The sequence below is a fragment of the Prunus dulcis genome, chromosome 4 (genome assembly GCF_902201215.1).
Source record: "Prunus dulcis chromosome 4, ALMONDv2, whole genome shotgun sequence".
NCBI lineage: Eukaryota > Viridiplantae > Streptophyta > Magnoliopsida > Rosales > Rosaceae > Prunus > Prunus dulcis.
In genome coordinates this window covers 14160678-14178618 of record NC_047653.1, presented here as the reverse complement: position 1 = coordinate 14178618, position 17941 = coordinate 14160678, and the positions used below count along the sequence as shown (strand labels likewise).

Here is a 17941-nt window from a genome sequence, read left to right as displayed (position 1 = left end):
TGTGCTTCTTTGCTGTTGAGCATTCTATAAGACTCACATATATGGTATTGATCATATTATCATATTCTTGTAAAGCAAGGATCATCTTGTAAGCTGCAGAATTCATCGCATATATTTTGGGGGTGAATTACTTGATGAGATGTTTGTGTGTATCGGCTCTTAGAGGGAGCTGCTCTATTTATATGCAACACTTCAAGGAGTCTTGCCCATCAAGAGACTCCTTGAGGTATCCTTATTGCTATAGAACTGTTAATCCTAATTCTTATAGAACTAGAAACCCCTTTAGCCTTGTAATCCATATGGAACATTGACACAGAGGCTGCAGGTCGAGAGTTGTGTTGAATTCTTGATCAGTCTTGAGTCTTGCAATCTGATAATGAATAGAAGACCAATTCTGTAAGGATTGTGATAATAAACTATCTTACATTCTCCCACTTGGTCAAATATTCATTGTGACTCAAGAGCAATCTCTTAATGGCCAATTTAGAACTCACCCTTCTCAGTTTCTTACCAAGCCACTGTCATTGATATAAACTCATATGGAACTGTCAAAGAACATTGAGCAACCAAACTCAAGTCTTTTACAACCACACATACAAATGTACATCAACACATGCGACTGCCAACTGAATTAGTATAAAAAAAACAATGTTGTGATCTACCTTAGAAAACTTAATGATCAAAACAAAGCTTAGCTCACCCTTACAAGACTACCAAGGTCTTAATAAACTTGCATGGCTCCTTCATGGATATGAAAATGCAAAACACATATGCTAGCAAAATTTTGCAAATTCTTCCTTCATCCACATGCCAAAACATTCATAAAAAATATTATTAAATAAACTGTAAAACAGTCTCGATTAAAACTAGCTAAAAGAAAAATAAAACTAAATCTGGCTCCCATTGACTCCCACAAACTTCAAGCATCAAAACTAATATGTAAACCCATACTTTTAACATGCCTATGAAAAACATGATTAGGCAAGCCTTTGTTCAGGGGATCTGCAATATTGAAATCTGTTACAATATGATCTAAGGCCGTATAACCATCTCGGATCTTTTCCTTGGCTGATAAAAACTTTAACTGTAGGTGTCTTAATCCTCCTGACCTCTTATTTCCTTTTGCAAAATAAACTGCAGCATTGTTGTCATTCCACAATTGGATTGGCCTTTGTATAGAATCCACGACTTTTAACATTGACATAAAAATTTTAAGCCACATAGCTATTGAGGTCGCTTCATAAATTGCTAAAAACTCAGCCTGCATGGTTGAGGTTGATATGTATTGTTGTTTGACACTTCTCCAAGCCACTGCTCCTCCTGCAAACAAAAACACCACACCTGATGTACTTTTTTGTGTGTCCAAACAGCCAGCAAAATCTGTATCTGCATATCCTTCTAGTTTCAATTCTTCAACTCTTCGATAGATTAGCTTATATTCTTTAGTTCTTTGCAAATACCTCAAAACTTTCTTGCCTGCTATCCAATGTGCCTGACCTAGATTGGATTGAAATCTTCCAAGAACACTAATGCTGAAAGCAAGGTCTGGCCTTGTGCAAACTTGAGCATACATCAAACTTCCAACAAGTGAGGCATAGGGCTTGTCCTGCATCTCCAACTTCTCTTGCTCAGTTTTGGGAGATTGTTCACTGCTCAATTTATCACCCTTTGAGAATGGAACATCACAACCTGTGCAGTTTTCCATGTTGAACCTTTTCAGTATCCTTTCTATATATCCCTTCTGTGATAGACTAAGTAACCCTCTTTCTCTATCTCGGCTAATTTCAATTCCTAAAACATAGTTTGCTTCTCCCAAATCAGTCATCTGAAAATGGTTTGATAGCATTCTCTTAGTGTCATGTAATAGTGACAGATTACTGCTTGCTAAGAGAATGTCATCAACATACAGCAGCATGAAAATGTAATGTCTCCCTTGAAATTTTTGGTAAATGCACTCATCTAAAGGATTGTCAATGAAACCTTGACACTTCACCACTTCATCAAACTTCAAGTACCACTGCCTAGAAGCCTGTTTTAATCCGTATATTGATTTTTGTAACCTGCAAACCAAATCTTCTTCCCCTTTTTGAATGAAACCATCCGGTTATTTCATGTAGATTTCTTCAATAAGGTTTCCATTCAAAAATGCAGTTTGAACATCCATTTGATGAAGGTGAAGATCAAAATGTGCCACTAATGCCATTATAACCCTTAAGGAATCTTTGGTTGACACAGGTGAGAAAGTCTCATTGTAATCTACTCCTTCTTGTTGTGTGAACCCTTTTGCTACTAGTCGTGACTTGTATCTGTCTATTTGTCCCTTTGAGTTTCTTTTGGTCTTGTAAACCCACTTGCATCCTATTGGTTTACATCCTTGAGGTAAATCAACAAGTTTCCATACATCGTTCTTGCTCATTGACTGGAGTTCAGACTCCATTGCTTCTATCCACTTATCACAGTTGTCACTTTGAATGGCCTGCTTATAAGATAGAGGATCTTCTATGGTATTGATGTCATGTTCTGACTCTTGCAAGTATACGAAAAAATCATTGGACAGTGCGGGTCTCTTAGTTCTTTGTGATCTTCTCAATTCTAAGTTGTGAGGCTGAGGTTCTTGTTGCTCTATCTGCATGTCTTCTAGTGCAATTTGTGGAACTTCAGTTGTTAGATCATGATTTGGTGAGACTTGCTTGTCATTCAAATCAGTGAATGGTAAGATGGTTATATATCTCAGCATATTTTCCTTTTCAGCAGTTTCCTTGTTTTCCAAAATTTCATCAAAATCAAAGTTTTCCTCAGTGTCTGATTCAATATCATCTTCAATAAAAATAGCTCTTTGAGTTTCCATGAATCTTGTGCTGCTGTTCGGACAATAGAACCTGTACCCCTTTGTTCTATCCGGATATCCAATGAAAAAACAGCTCAATGTCTTGGAATCTAGTTTCCTTTCCATTGGATTGTAGAACTTTGCCTCTGCCTTACTTCCCCAGATTTTAAGATGTGAGAGACTAGGCTTTCTATTGCACCATGTTTCATAAGGAATTTTGTCTGCACTTTTGGTAGGAATTCGGTTTAGCAAATAATTTGCAGTTTTTAAAACCTCTCCCCAAAGAAATTTTGGAAGCTTTGTGCAGCACATTAGGCTCCTAATCATCTCAATCAAGGTCCTATTTCGTCTATCTGCTACTCCGTGTTGTTGTGGTGTCCCTGGGTTAGTGTATTGAGCCACTATACCTTCTTCTTGTAGAAATTTGGCAAAAGGTCCAGGGTTCCTTCCTCTCTCATCAAATTTACCATAAAATTCTCCTAATCTATCCGACCTTACTACTTTGATTTTTGAATCCAACTGGTTTTCCACTTCTGCTTTATAGACTTTGAACATGTCCAGTGCATTGGATTTTTCAGATATTAAGTACACATAACCATATCGAGAGTAATCATCTGTGAAGGTTATGAAATACTTCAAACCATCATGTGTTTGAGTGGGAAAAGGACCACAAATGTCTGTATGTATGATTTCCAGCACTTTTTCACTTCTTGTAGCACCTTTCTTTCTCAAATTTGTCAATTTCCCTTTAACACATTCTATGCAAACACTGTCTTTGTCATGGTGGTTAAGTGGTGGCAACAGATTTTCTTTGTTAAGCAAATTCATTCTTTCAGCTGAGACATGTCCTAGTCTCTTGTGCCAAAGTTTATAAGATTCTTCTTTTTCTGCTTTTCTTTTAGTGCTTATCACATTGATGCTTAGATTTCCAGTGCTGGGATTTGGTTTCTTGCAGTTTAATCGAAACATTCCATCATTTAGAAAACCATTGCCAATCATAACTTTATTTCTGAAAATGGAGAATCCAGACTCATCAAACTCAAACTGTAAGTTTGATTTTACAAGCTTACTAACTGAAATAAGATTCCTTTTCATAGAAGGAATATAAACTACATCTACTAACTCCAAAATAAAACCAGACTCCAACTCGATCCTAGCTAATCCAATGTACTCCACCTTGACTCTTTCTCCATTTCCTACGAACACCTTCATCTCAGCCTTGCTTGGCAGCCTCTTTGTTTTGAACCCCTGCAAGGAATTAGCCACATGAACTGATGCACCACTATCTAACCACCATGAATCTGAAGAAATCTCAATTGCATTAGACTCAAAACAAACATGTACTTGATTCTTACCTTTAGCCTTTTGCTTATCCAACCAACGCTTGTACCTGTCACAATTCCTCTTCATATGACCAAACTTCTTGCAGAAGTAACACTTGAGTCCTTCTGGTTTCAGTCCTTTAGTCTCCTTTTCTTCCTTGTTTTTCTTTCCAACGATTTTGCCTTTTCCAAAATCCCTTCTGAAGCTGTTTTGAACCATATTAATCTTTTCTTCAGCCTTATCTTTCTTCATATTTTGTTCTTCCTGCACACAGATGCTTATGAGGTCAATTACTGTCCACTTCTCCTTTTGAGCTACATATGTGCTTCTAAGATGCTTGAAAGTACTAGGCAGAGAGTTTATAGCAAAATGCACCATCATAGTTTCATCCACATTGACTTTGAGTGCCTTCAGTTTGTTCCCAATTTCCAGCATGTTCAGTATGTGTGTTCTCACACATCTTTCCCCATTGTATTTTGTATCAGTAAGCTGTCCCATTAGAGTTCCAATCTCAGCCTTTTCTGATTCCTGAAACTTCTCCCCAATAGAATCAATAAACTTCTTGGCATTATCACATGATGTAATGCTTCCCTTGACAGATGGTGAAATTGACATTCTCATGATTAGAATAGCCATTTTGTTTGCCTTAACCCATTTGGCATATTTTGCTTTTGCTCCACCAGATGCATCTGCATCAGGTACTGCAGGAGCATCTACTTCAATAGCCATCTCATAGTCCAGCAGACCTAGAGAAATTTCCACATCTTCCCTCCATTTGGTGTAGTTGGAGCCAATGAGAGTTTCAATCGAGTTGTGATTAACTGAAAAAACACATAGTATATATATGTTTAAAAACTGAAAACCCCATAACTTTAAAACATGATCGATTCTCACCTTTAGGTGAAGAAATCAAAACATGTTTATCAACACTAAGACATGAAAATCACATAAGCTTCCTGTACAAGAAAGGTTCCACATCTTTGGACAGAAGAACAACCTTGATAGCCTACGTGTTTCATCTCTTATGCTGTTCTGCTGAAAATAATTGCACGATAAATCATTCACATCTTTGGACAGTGAATCATTCATTATGCCTTTATTTTCAACACAAGTTTGATCATAAAACTTTGAATGTACAGATCTTGTTGTGTCTGAGTTGCTTTGGCTTGCTCAGAGCACGGCAAGAACTATACAAAACTTTGATCAATTTCTGTTTGTCACAGCAAGGTGTTAACTTTAACTCTTGCTGTGTCAAGTTTCTTTAACCTTGAAAACTTAATTATCCTTCAATTTTCAAGTTCTAAAAGCTGCAACAAAATTGGTTAGGTAGAAGATAAAATAACTTATGCTCTGATACCACATGTAAACTTTCAAAGCTATTATAACTTGAACACTAACCTTGTTCTGCCATTGAAGTCTTTTATCGAACACTTGGGAGACAACTCTTCTCTAAGATAACCGACTGCCTTATTCTCAAATTCCAGATGGGGTGAATTACTTGATGAGATTTTGTGTGTCGGCTCTTAGAGGGAGCTGCTCTATTTATATGCAACACTTCAAGGAGTCTTGCCCATCAAGAGACTCCTTGAGGTATCCTTATTGCTATAGAACTGTTAATCCTAATTCTTATAGAACTAAAAACCCCTTTAGCCTTGTAATCCATATGGAACATTCACACAGAGGCTGCAGGTCGAGAGTTGTGTTGAATTCTTGATCAGTCTTGAGTCTTGCAATCCGATAATGAATAGAAGACCAATTCTGTGAGGATTGTGATAATAAACTATCTTGCATTTATAACATAATTCCAGCAGTAGATATTGACGGCTTTCTTTATTTTTTTTACAAATACTTTGTGATATTGATAAAGTAAAAACTCATACTAGTATTCTGGAGTAGTTTTAGGCAACCTCTTCTCAAAAGCACATGCAACCCATGCATCGCTTCTTCAATACGAAATGAGCTGTCGTTTCCAGCTGCAGTACCTTCGAACGACAACAACTTGTTTACAGCTTCTTTAGCAGCGTACGTTATGCTCTGCACCTAAGGCAACGAGCTCATCATCAACATAGACATCAGCAATACTTATATTTCCGGTCTCATGGCTGGGCCACAGCTTGATCTCATAGCGCTTCTCTTCTTTCAAAACTCTTTCAATATTGTGACGGGGTGACCACGCAAGTACTCTTCCAGAAATATAGGCTCCAAAGGAGGTTTTTTTTATTTTTATATTTAATTTATTTATTTATAAATCAAATAGAAATTTCATTAGATAAACTTCAACGGTACAATCAAAAACATTAACAAGACATCTAAAATACCAATCCCAATAAGGCACCAAACTAACATACTAAAAGAGAAACTAACGCGGACAAAAACCGCACTAAAACTACTAGTCCACATCACTACAATTAACCATAAGCCCAAATAAAGCCAACAAACCCAACATAACTAAACCTTATATCAACCCATAAGCCTAAATGAACCCTACCACCACCACCTAAAGAAGCGTCGTCGCGATCACACCCACCACCGCATCCATAACAGATCTAGGGAAAATATGATTTCCAGCAATCTATCTGTGCATAAGAGCGAACAATTAAATGAAAACAACAACTTTGCCAAAGAACAATTGGGTTATTTGCAGCAACCTCCATCAAAGACGATGTATAATCAAATTTAAAGAACATGAGCTACATTAGGGATTGGGTTTTAGTAGTAGGATTTGATTGATAACACAGACTAAAAGGGGTGATGGGGAACTTGAATCTAACTATGGCTTAAAAGAAACCACAACAAGGGTTTTTTTTATTCAAAACGCCCTAGTAGACTTATTCACTAACCTAAAAGAAAAAGACAAGAAACGATGAGGGGGTGGAGGGGCAATGACCCTTCTTCCTCCTCCCCCCACTATGGAATATCCTGTATGCAGAAGGATATTCCAGTTAAAGTGTTTATGTCAAACACTGAAGCCAACGAGTGATTATTCATTTAGTCTCAAACTCCTCAAAATGAAGGGCCTATAAAAGGGAGAAGAGAGCAGCCACTGAAAGAAAAAAGAAAAGAAACATAGAGAAGAGAAGCCGCAGGAAAGGATAGGAGGGGCAAAAAGAAGAACAGCCGTTGGAAGGAAAAAATTAGCAAGCAGACTTCAAAAACGGAAGAGATCCATTTCAAGGTAAAAAAAATCTTAGTTTCATGGCACAATTTTCTGGTTTTTGCCCAAGACTTCAGGTTTCGTTCAACTCAAGGGTTCCTGACTATGATGACTTCTATCATCATAAAAAGGGCAAGGAATCTCTCTAAGGGATAGCTCTGCTCAAATATTTCCGAGGATACAATCTGCACCCTTTTTTTAATTATTTTTTTTATTAGTCCACAGAGATTCTTGGTTATGATGATTTCAATCATCATAAACAAAGTTAAGAATCTCTCCAAGGCTTGGCTCCGCTCAAATAATTCCAGCTATGTTTTCAAAACGTCCAGTCACAATCAACAGGAAGGATTGTCTTCTATGATGATTTCAATCATCATATATCAAGGGATAATCTATTCCAACCGGCAGCTTCGACTAAATGCTTTCAAGATATGTTTGACCTCCAATTTTCCAGCAATCTGTGAGGATTGTTTGCCATGTTGGATAAACGATCAAAAAAATCGAAACTGGTGCACAACTCTCTTGAAAAGACGTAGAGTAAATCCTAGAGTTCTCTAGGTTCCTCTTATTGTTGTACCACAATAGCCACAGTTTGTTCGGTGATATTCGTCATGAAGTGGACAACAAATAAGAAAATATATCAAATTAAAAATAAATAAATAAAAGTTATGATTCAGCAAACTGACAAAAGCACCGACCCAAAGTCTATGGAGGTGTGTTGGTCTGTTGGAAGCAAAGTCCCCAAAAGCACTCAATTTAAGAAAGCCTCGTGTTGATGTTGCTGCATATGCAAAAGTGATCAATGAAAACTCAAACAAAGACAAAAAAAATAAAGGAGAAGAGAGCCAGCGGAGGAAGAAATAATGGAGCAAAAGAAAAAAATGGTGTCTGTATAATAGAAGAAAAGGAAGATTGCGTCATGTGGGTTACCACGTGAAATCTCAGAGGAGAAGAAACAATTTGTTTCTACTTTTTGATAGTCCAACAGGTGGCTTGAGCAAAGCTATGTGCTGGTCTGGAGAAGCAAACGAAGAATAATATTAAGACTTTCGTTTTGTTGCTTTTTGCTGGTGCTCATGTGTTTTATTTTTCATAAGGAAAACACATATAGCCTAATCCTATATGGACAAGAAGTTTACTTTACTGGATGATCTAATAGTTCCAAGTCAACAAGGAGCTTAATTCAGACTCTATTTGGACAAGGATTCTTATCCTTGGGTGTGTTAATCAAATTAAAAGACACTTGTTAATGTACCAATCTGTGAGGGGTCCAGCTGGAGCAAAGAAAGGCCTTTGGTTTACTATGTTTTGCTGAATGTAAACAGAAGGAAAAAAAAAGAATAAAGGCCTGTGGAGGTGAACCCACCTCATAAAAATAAGAAGAGGGTGGTTTTATTCCCTTTTGTTCCAACGCCACCTGCACAAAAATGAGACTCAATAAAAAACAAGCAAACAAAACAGCCAAAGGTCACAAAAGACCTCAGTTTGCAAGTTGAAAGACCATGTGGGTTGTTGCCTTGTGTTTAGAAAACGTGATCGACAAAGAGCTAAAGACTTGTGAAGGTTCAGCCCATTACCAAATCGTTGAGAGCAATAGGGCAATACAAGATTGCAAGATTTGATTGCCCAAGACATAATGGTCTCATACCCACGGGGCTTGTCTCACATCTCAAGATTAATCAGTCTCAAGCCGACATTCCAAGACTTCACGGTATCAAATACAACGGACTTGGTCATTAAAAAATTTTCAATTAGTGAACAGTTGGTGCAAAGTCTTAAGTCCGCAAATTATGGAATAATGGGCTTAAATTCTAAAATGCCCATTAATTCCTAAATCAACAAATTGAAGCCCAAGTGGTACAAAACCACATCAAAGGCCCAAGTGGTACAAAACCAAGCAAATTAAATCAAATTTCCCTCCGCAATGAGTCATTTACTTATTGCGATTTTTTGGAACTATGTCGGTTTGATCCCGCCAAGGGTACGTAGGCAGTCTAATATCCCAATAGACGCAACCGCAACCAAGTTTAAATCTCTGGTTTATCTTAACTAGATTTCACCAAAACACTTTCGCAAGTGCAACTGTCAATTTTTTTAAGGAAAAATTAATGGGATAATCAAAATTACTCATTATTTTTCTTGGACATTGACAACCAGAAAAGTGGTACAAAACCATCCAATTTTTCATGAGTCATATACCCATGCAAATTTCAATGAGATTAAATTCAAATCTCTCAAATTTAAGTTCTCAATTAGTGGGCTACACTTACCCATTAATTTCTAATATTTCTCATGGGTCATCTACCCATGCAAATTTTATTGAGATTAATTCCAAATCTCTCAAATACAAATTCTCCATTATTGGGCCACACTTACCCATTAGTTCCAATTTTTCCCGTAGGTCATCTACCTATAAAAATCTCCAAATTGTCCCAAAAACACAAATTCTCAATTAGTGGGCCATACTTACCCATTAACGTCCAAATTTCCGAACTACGTTGGTTTGATCCCTTTGAAAGGGTACGTAGGCAATCTAGAGATTCAATCCAGATGCAACCATCCCAAACACAATTCCATATTGAATCCCTGGTTTATTCAGCTAAATTCACTCAAACACTCCTCAATCAATTTCATTCAAATTCCCCATTTTCCAATAAGTCATTTATTCATTGCGAATCTTTGAACTACGGGTGGCTTGATTCCCGCAAGGGATATGTACGCATCCTGAGGTTGGACTTGGGAGCAGCTGCAAAATTAAACACAAATGTTATGTTTCTTTATGATGGAATCAAAGGGTGTTCCCTTGAAGTAAGGGATTGTAATTAAGAGACTTGCGTCTCGAATGGGTCGAACCTAAAATAATAAAACTCCATTATTTAATTAGTGGTGGTGAAATTATGTTGGGAGGATCCACATTTTCCATCAACACAACGTAAATAGCAGCAGCCACGGACTAGCAATATTTGCAAGAACCTTGGGGCCTTTTACTGCAAAAAAAAATTTCTTGTAATGGGAATAACACTGTTTTGCTATCCACGGCTAATAACACAACAACACGTGGAAAAGTTAGCCCGCGTGTTGTTGCGTTATTAGTCGGAGATAGCAAAAAGTGTTATCCTCGTTTCATGAGAGTGTTTCTCCTTTTGCAGACCCAATCTTGTCCTTTCCATTAATTACTACTTCAATATACTTCGCAACCTAGAATTACGAAACAAATAAATAAACAATTGCTACATAAAACCCAAAGTGAAAACAATTAACTAACAAGCAAATCTTTGAAACAAGTTTTAAGCAGAACAGCAAGGTTAGTTGAAATATGAACACTCGCACTAATGTACAAACAACTTTTTTCTGTGTAATTTTTGTTTGTTTGTGCTTTGGTTCCCCTTTAATCAAAAGACAAACAGGAGAACTATAGGTGATGATGGGTAGTTCCCCACTTACTAAAACTTGGTTCAAAAGGAATAGGCAATTCAGTAGTACAATTCAAAAGCTTGTCTCTTTCAATGAAATTATATCCTCACTTTACACAAATTCAAAAATAATGATTAATACTTTTAAAATATAAGTAACTAAAAAGCTTAATATATATTAGTATTCCTCAAAGTATGGTCAAAATCATGATGATGGCTCATTTTACTCTTTTACTCACGTTGGGAGTGTTTGTGCAAATTTCTGGCTTATCAAGATCAAGGGGTACTAGCTCAACGTCCTCCTAGGACTTCCATCCTTTAGGAATGACCTCTAGATGAATTCCCTCGTCTTGGTCATGATTCTTTAATTGCTATTGGAGAATGGTTATTCCCTTTCCCTTTTGGTTTGCTTGAGTGTTAATAACAGGATCTACTTCTTCCCCTGCTTGTTCTACTACCTTTATATTTGCTTGATTTATAGGGACAAACTGCCCTTGCTTGCTTTTATTCAGACTTTAAGCTGAGCATTTTCTCGTCATCACTTGATTGCTATTGATCTGGCTGACACCGCCCCTGGGGATTCGGTAGCATATTTTTTGGTGCATGGCAGAAGTGGTGGCGTTGATCTTGCCAATCCATGATCGAGCTTTATCGTTCCCACAGTAATTGTGGTTGCTCCATTGAAGCCGGACAGTCACCTGGCTGAATTGTTGATCTTGGCCTCTATTCCCATCTGCTAGACCACCGAAAGTTGTAGGATATTGGTTGTGTTGCCCTCGTCTACTTGAACTCACTCTTTGGATGCTTATGATGAGGGTGTCATTGTGCAGCAGATCAAGCCCATTCAAATCTTTCTTCTAGAAGCCGATCACAAGATCGTCTTCAATTCTTGGGTAGCTGGTTAAGACTTGAGAGATAACATTGGCTTGTTTAATCTTCATATTCTTTTCCTTGTTGGTCAGCCCAGATTCCTCGGAGTCAGCCATGATCGTGTTAATCCTTATGACCTTCTGTGGAAGCTCCTTAGGGGCATCGCGATCCTCAATCTTTTGAATGGTCTTCTTTGCCATGAACTTCATGTAGTGGTCTTCTCTTACTAGCTCTTTGAGGTGCATCTTCCAAGATTTGCAGTTGGCTGTGTCATGCCCATGTGTTTCATGGAAGGCACAGTACTTGTTGGTACCCCTCTTGTCGGGATCTCTCTACAAAGGTGATGGTCTCCTTAGGGAGGGCTTATCCTTCACTTGGGCCAAGATTTGATGCACCGGGATAGTGAACTTCATATAGCCTTCATCTGTTGGTGCGCCACCTTGGCATGGTGCCTTGCGCTTTCCTCCATCGTTCGTACTACTAGACTCGTCACTTCTTTGACCTACCTCCTTAGATGACTGGTCAACTTACTTAGTTGACTTTTGGTGGTGATTCGATCGTCATCCGGAAGCGCATAATGTTCCATGGTCATGAAGACCTTTGTCAGAATCTGGTTGGGAGTAATAGTTACCTTGCACATTATTGAGGCCCAAAAAAGTCACAGGAAGCCCAAAGACATTCAAAGCCCAATATAACATATAATGTTGGTCATGCGTTAATCCAAGCTGTAATTTGGGATTTAATTCATTAAATAAATATAGAAATAGTGTACATGCCATGTTAAACTAATAATGCATTTTTCCCATGCCAATCACCTATCAAGCTCACATGAACCCAAGTCATGTGGTTTATGGGGCTTACATGAGGGATTGTGGTGTGGAAGGTTACGAAGGTCCACAAGGCCCACAAAAGCTCTTGGATAATGGAGACTTTGGGCTAGCTACTTGGGAGCACCAAAGTCCAAGCCCATTACTTAGAGTTCTCCAATGTGGGTGAGCAAATGAGACATTTTTCAAGCAGTTCCTTTTACCCATAGGAAATAGTCATTTTCCAAATACCTAGCTTTACCCGTTGGAAACAAACCTTTTCCAGCACTTCATATTACCCACTGGAAACAAGCAGTTTTTAGTGCTTCCTTTTACCCATAGGAAATAATCAATTTATAGTACCTAGCTTTACCTGCTAGAAAATAGCATGCCCCAGTGCTTCCCTTTTAACCACTGGAAATAGGCTGGTTCCAGCACCTCCCTTTACCTATTAGAAATAAAGGAAAATCCTCACCCTTTATAAATGGCATTCATGGCTCAAGCAAAGGGCACCAATTTTTCTTCAGCCAACACTCCTTTATTCGGCTGCTGCAAGCATCCCAGCAACCATCAACCCCATTCAACAACCACCAGACCACTTTTCTTCCTCCGTTCAGCTGCTGCAAGCATTCCAACGGCCATTCCAGCCATTCCTCAACTATCACAACCATTTCTTCTATTTTCCCATCCTTGAAATCCTCAATTTTCCCTATAAAGCCTCACAAACCATAATTCTAAGCTTTTCCTTCCTTCTCATACTCTTCCAAGCTAAGCTTTTCCTTCCTTCTCATACCCTTCCAAGCTATAAACACCATAGCTTTCAAGCCTCAAGCTTTTCCTTTTATCCTCCCACCTCTAGAACTCATAAATTTCTCTAGAATCATTGTTACAAACATCATACCCTTCAAAGTCTTAAGCTTTTCTTTCTTCAACCATGCTCTTTGAAACCCTATTCATTTGACTGTTATAGGCGTCCCAACAACCATCACAGCCAAACAATCAAACCATCATAGCCATAGCTTCAAACAATAAATTCTCAACACCCAAACTCAAGCATATCAAACACCAACCCAAGCACAAGCGTTCTCATTTGCTAAACTTGTGGGTCTTTAGCTCCCACACTCCAAACTCTCATGCCAAGTCTGTGTAACATCAATGCACCATCTTCAACTCTTCGTCAAGCTGCCAGAAACATCCGCACAAAACACACAGTCGCTAGAAGAAGAACAAAGTACTCCCCTAGGACTTACTTCTCCCTCGGGATACCTTGGGCCTAGTTCTCGCTAACTCAGAAAAGGGGCAACAAAGGCTTGATTCACCACTCTATGGCTATCCAAGAATCAACAAGCTAGCACTTTTGAAGCGTCCCCTGCCTTGTAGAGAATTATGACACTTTTGAAGTGCTTCAAATGGCTCTCGAGATCGAAATCCCCTTTGAAGTGTGTGAAAAAAGCCATTGAAAATCGATTTGGTGGAGTCGCTTGCTTGATCTTGGCCGCGAACGGTGAGGAGTTCACTTGGTCCACTTCTGTGCACAGAGCATCTTCGAAATCTCCTCCAATCTTCAAGTCTTGTAGTCGGTCATTCACGAGCTTCTCGACATCATCTGCCCACATGGCTTGCAGTTCACATCGGTGTCCTTCATGATGCTGGAGTCTTTGGCTTACCTCCTCGTTATCTCTTCGGAGCAGATCTCCTCGACTGTCATGCATGCTCGACGTGTTTGTGGATTGAGCTTGCAAGGTACCCTCTACAGCTTTTTGTTGTGGGTTGGCTCCTCTGGAACCATCAAGTTTTCCAAGCGCACGAGAAGTACATGATGGGTTGCAGGATTTCGAATTTGGAAAACTTGAGAATTAGTAAGACTCTTCTCTATAACCAAGCGAGCACAAAACTCTGCCACTACGAAGTTTGTGTCGAAAATAGTAGTGAACTTGTTAGCTTCTCGTTTGTATACATATTTGAGTCGCAGATGACAGGATCGTTCCATATGTTCGGCTATGAACTTCGGTCATGAACAACCAAAAAGTACCAGTTTAGGATAACTACAACCTCTGTTTCGATAAACACTCATGTTCACAATTTTTACCAATAAAAGGTGATCAACATATAGAAATACAGCCGATATTACAAGCAAGAGTATTAGAGAATGAAAAAAGTAGTTGGATAATGAGAGCTCTCATCAGTAGTACTTAGACCTTTATATCTTTTAATCTGCACAATATGGTATTTTGATCTTATTTGCCGAGTAAGGTTGATCAAAAAATGGATATGTTTGGCAACTAATGCACAGAAATTATTAAATGACGCGCGGAATAAATCGTGGAAATTAGGAATCAAGATTTCCTAGTTTAATTTCCTCCAAAAGAGGTATCATTTAGGAATTGCTATGGAGTGGGAATTCGTTTCACAATAGAATTTGTAATTTCTGTCATTTATAAAATTCGATATACATAAATTCAAACACTCAAATTATTAATTGCCTAAGATTTAAACTACGGAGATCTATTCTGCCATTTTAAAATTTTATTATTTGGCAAAGTATTGGTGGCCATGGTAAGGTGGTGCTATTGGTGACGGTGATGGTTGAGAGGATGGTGACAGCGGCGAGGACGGTGGTGGTGGTCATTGTCAAGACAATGTGGTGGTAGTAGAAGTGGTGGTGGCAATGACATACATGAATTTTCTATTTTTTAACTCCACCTCTTTTGGAATTTTAAAAATGATGACAACTATTTAGATAGAATTTAAACTTGAAATTTATCACCTCCAAATTCCATATTTTTTTTTTCATCCAGAGAAGTTGGTGCATGTCAATTTAGAAATTTTGACTTTGTCCAAATTCTAAATTTATTTCCTCCATCCAAACGCACAAAAGTCAAAAATCAAATAATTATCTAATTGTGGTCGAAGAGAAAGACATGAAAGTGTTTGTGAAAAGACATCAAGATGATAGTCATGTTAATGGAATGTGTAAGTCCCATTTAGTTGATATTTTGCAAATGTGATTTTGAAGGAGAACCTTAAAAAATGGACGATAAATAATGAGATTATGTTGTGTGCTTGGTCCAATGGACTAGTGAGCTCCTTACTAATAACTTACTAATTAGTTAGCTTTTGATCATATAATAATTCTTCAATAGAATGAATTGCAGTGAATTCTTCAATATAAAATCATTTGCCCTAAATCTTCACCCTCTCTATTGTTTAATTTTCATGTTGATTCCTGTAGAGCTCTGAAATTTGAGATTGAGTTTCTAGGAATGTTAGCAAAGAATTTACAACAAGTTAGTGAGCAAGTATAGCATGTGGATTTCATTGTAACTTGCTAAATTTTTATTGTTGATTGCAGGATTCACTTCCTTTGGGTTATACCTAGCATTCTTACCGAGAAATTCTATAATTTAACTTTTTTTTGTTGATTAATAGTAATATAATTCAGCAAAGAACCCACTAGTATAGTGATTTGGAGCAATTACTCCTTTAGGTAAAGCGTTGGTTAAGTTTTAGCATCCGTATAGTGTGTGTGAGTTTAGTATATTTTTGCCCCTTTCAGTAGAAAAGATCTTTACAAAGAGAAGTAATATAATTCGTGAATCACTTGGCATTTAATTTTTGAATGTTAGCGATCGGTTACCATATTTGGATTTCTGATTTTAGGCAAAGACCCAAAGGAAAGAAGACAAATGAGACTAATGGATACAAAAATAAAAACAAACATATACACAACTATGCAATTATTATTCCGAGCAATCTAAAACCTACGAGCACGAACCAAGTGTTACAAGTTCAAATCAATGTAGCAGGTAGAGGAACCTACCCACATACAATTAAGCACATATATATATATATATATGAAACTGTGGAAGAAATTCAGAGGCAGAAGTACAGAAATTATAGAGAAAATGAGATTATCTTCTTCACTCATGCGTTGCCAAGTCTGGTTATGGGAATTTATACCGCTCAGCAACTAAGCTGACCAAAACAGAGACAATAACTAGTGTAAGTATTCCCTTCAAACAAAAAACCAAGAGACTTCTTATCACCCTATAGGCCTTAGCCCCAAGTGTGTAGAGTGAGGGAATATTACCCATTACGCAATCGGATTCTTTGGTTTTGATCACATTATCATATTCTTGTAAAGTAAGGATCATTTTGTGAGCTGCAGAATTCTTCGCATATTGTATTCTTGACTTTTCATCTCCCTTCACAGATTTCACGGTACCATCTGAAATTACCCCTTTAACTGAGTATACAAATTTGGGTGAATGTGGAGGACCTGATTTCTTCTCTTCTCTACAATAATTAGAAAAACAAATATGGATCTAGTTAACAATAGAATCAGCAATAGATAAGATAAGGGCTTTCTTTAATTTTGTTTATGATCATGATAAACTAAAGAATATTCATACTTGTAATCTGGTTTAGGCAACCTCTTCTTTTCAAAACGCACATTCAACTCCTGCATCGCTTCTTCAATACGAAATGAGTTGCCGTTTCCAGCTGCAGTACCTTCGTTGTTTACAACCATCGATTGCGACAACTTTTGTATAGCTTGTTGAGCAGCAGTACACTGTGCGGTACTCTTCCGTTTTGCAGAACCCGATCCATTAAGCTGGCCATCAACATAGACATCAGCAGTACTTATATTTCCGGTCTCATCTCTCAGCAGCACGTCAAGGCGCTTCCCTCTCTTCTCGCAAAACTCTTTCAATATTGTCATGGGATGACCTCGCAAGTTTTCAAGAGTATATATAGGCTCCAAAAGAGGCTTAAATTTCTACAAAAGCACAATAGGCAAACAACAAAAATTCATAGGTTATATAGTTATTGCCAACTTCCACGCATTTACAAACTAAAGTTTTCCACTTTCATGTTAAATAAAAGAAGGTAATATAAATTCACACCATCCATAGTTTATCGAGATCAAAATTTAACTCAATGTAAACAGCAGCTGCCACGGACTCAACAATATCTGCAAGAACCTTGGGTTCATCGGCCTCAACAAACCCCACGTATTCTTCTCCATTAATTAAAGCTTCAATAAACTCCTCAATCTAAGAGTTTATAAATATAAAAAATAAAAAGAAAGGTTAGTCAAAATATAAAGTCAAGTCCCTCTAAGAATCAGAAATCGCTTGAATAAAGTTAAAAAGAAAAAGAAGAAAAAGACTTTATCATCAAAAGCAGGTTCATTGTGGCGAAGGTAGCGATAAAGCCCACAATGAACGGCGACGCAGGCGAGTTTGTGGTTGCTAACATTGGCAGAGCGTAGCAAAGTGAGTTGGCCTTCGCTGAACTGAGGGTGGTCAGCCATACAAAAGAAGTGGTTGGTCACTGCATGGCCAAGAGCGCTATCGCCAAGGGTCGCAAGGCCAAGGCGTTTATACGAAGGGGACCCATAGGAGGGGTGGGTGAGAGCTTCTTCTAGAAGCTTCTTGTTCTTGAAGTTGTAGCCGAGGATCTTCTCCACGGCTGTCACTGAATCTTTCATTTCCGGTGATCGTACACGATCAAGGGATGTTGGGGTGGTGAAGACCTTCGTCAT

At 38.0% G+C, this 17941-nt stretch overlaps 1 protein-coding gene across 1 annotated transcript; it reads right to left on the bottom strand.

Annotated features, from left to right (window-relative positions):
• Positions 1 to 16298: 16298 nt before the first annotated feature.
• Positions 16299 to 17941, bottom strand: LOC117625440 (ribonuclease 3-like protein 2). The gene is made up of 5 exons (XM_034356992.1): positions 17567 to 17941; positions 17301 to 17450; positions 16806 to 17173; positions 16484 to 16689; positions 16299 to 16368 (listed from the first exon to the last, which is right to left on the bottom strand). The coding sequence occupies exons 1-5, from the start codon at positions 17939 to 17941 to the stop codon at positions 16364 to 16366; spliced, it is 1104 nt and encodes a 367-aa protein (XP_034212883.1). The 3' UTR covers positions 16299 to 16363.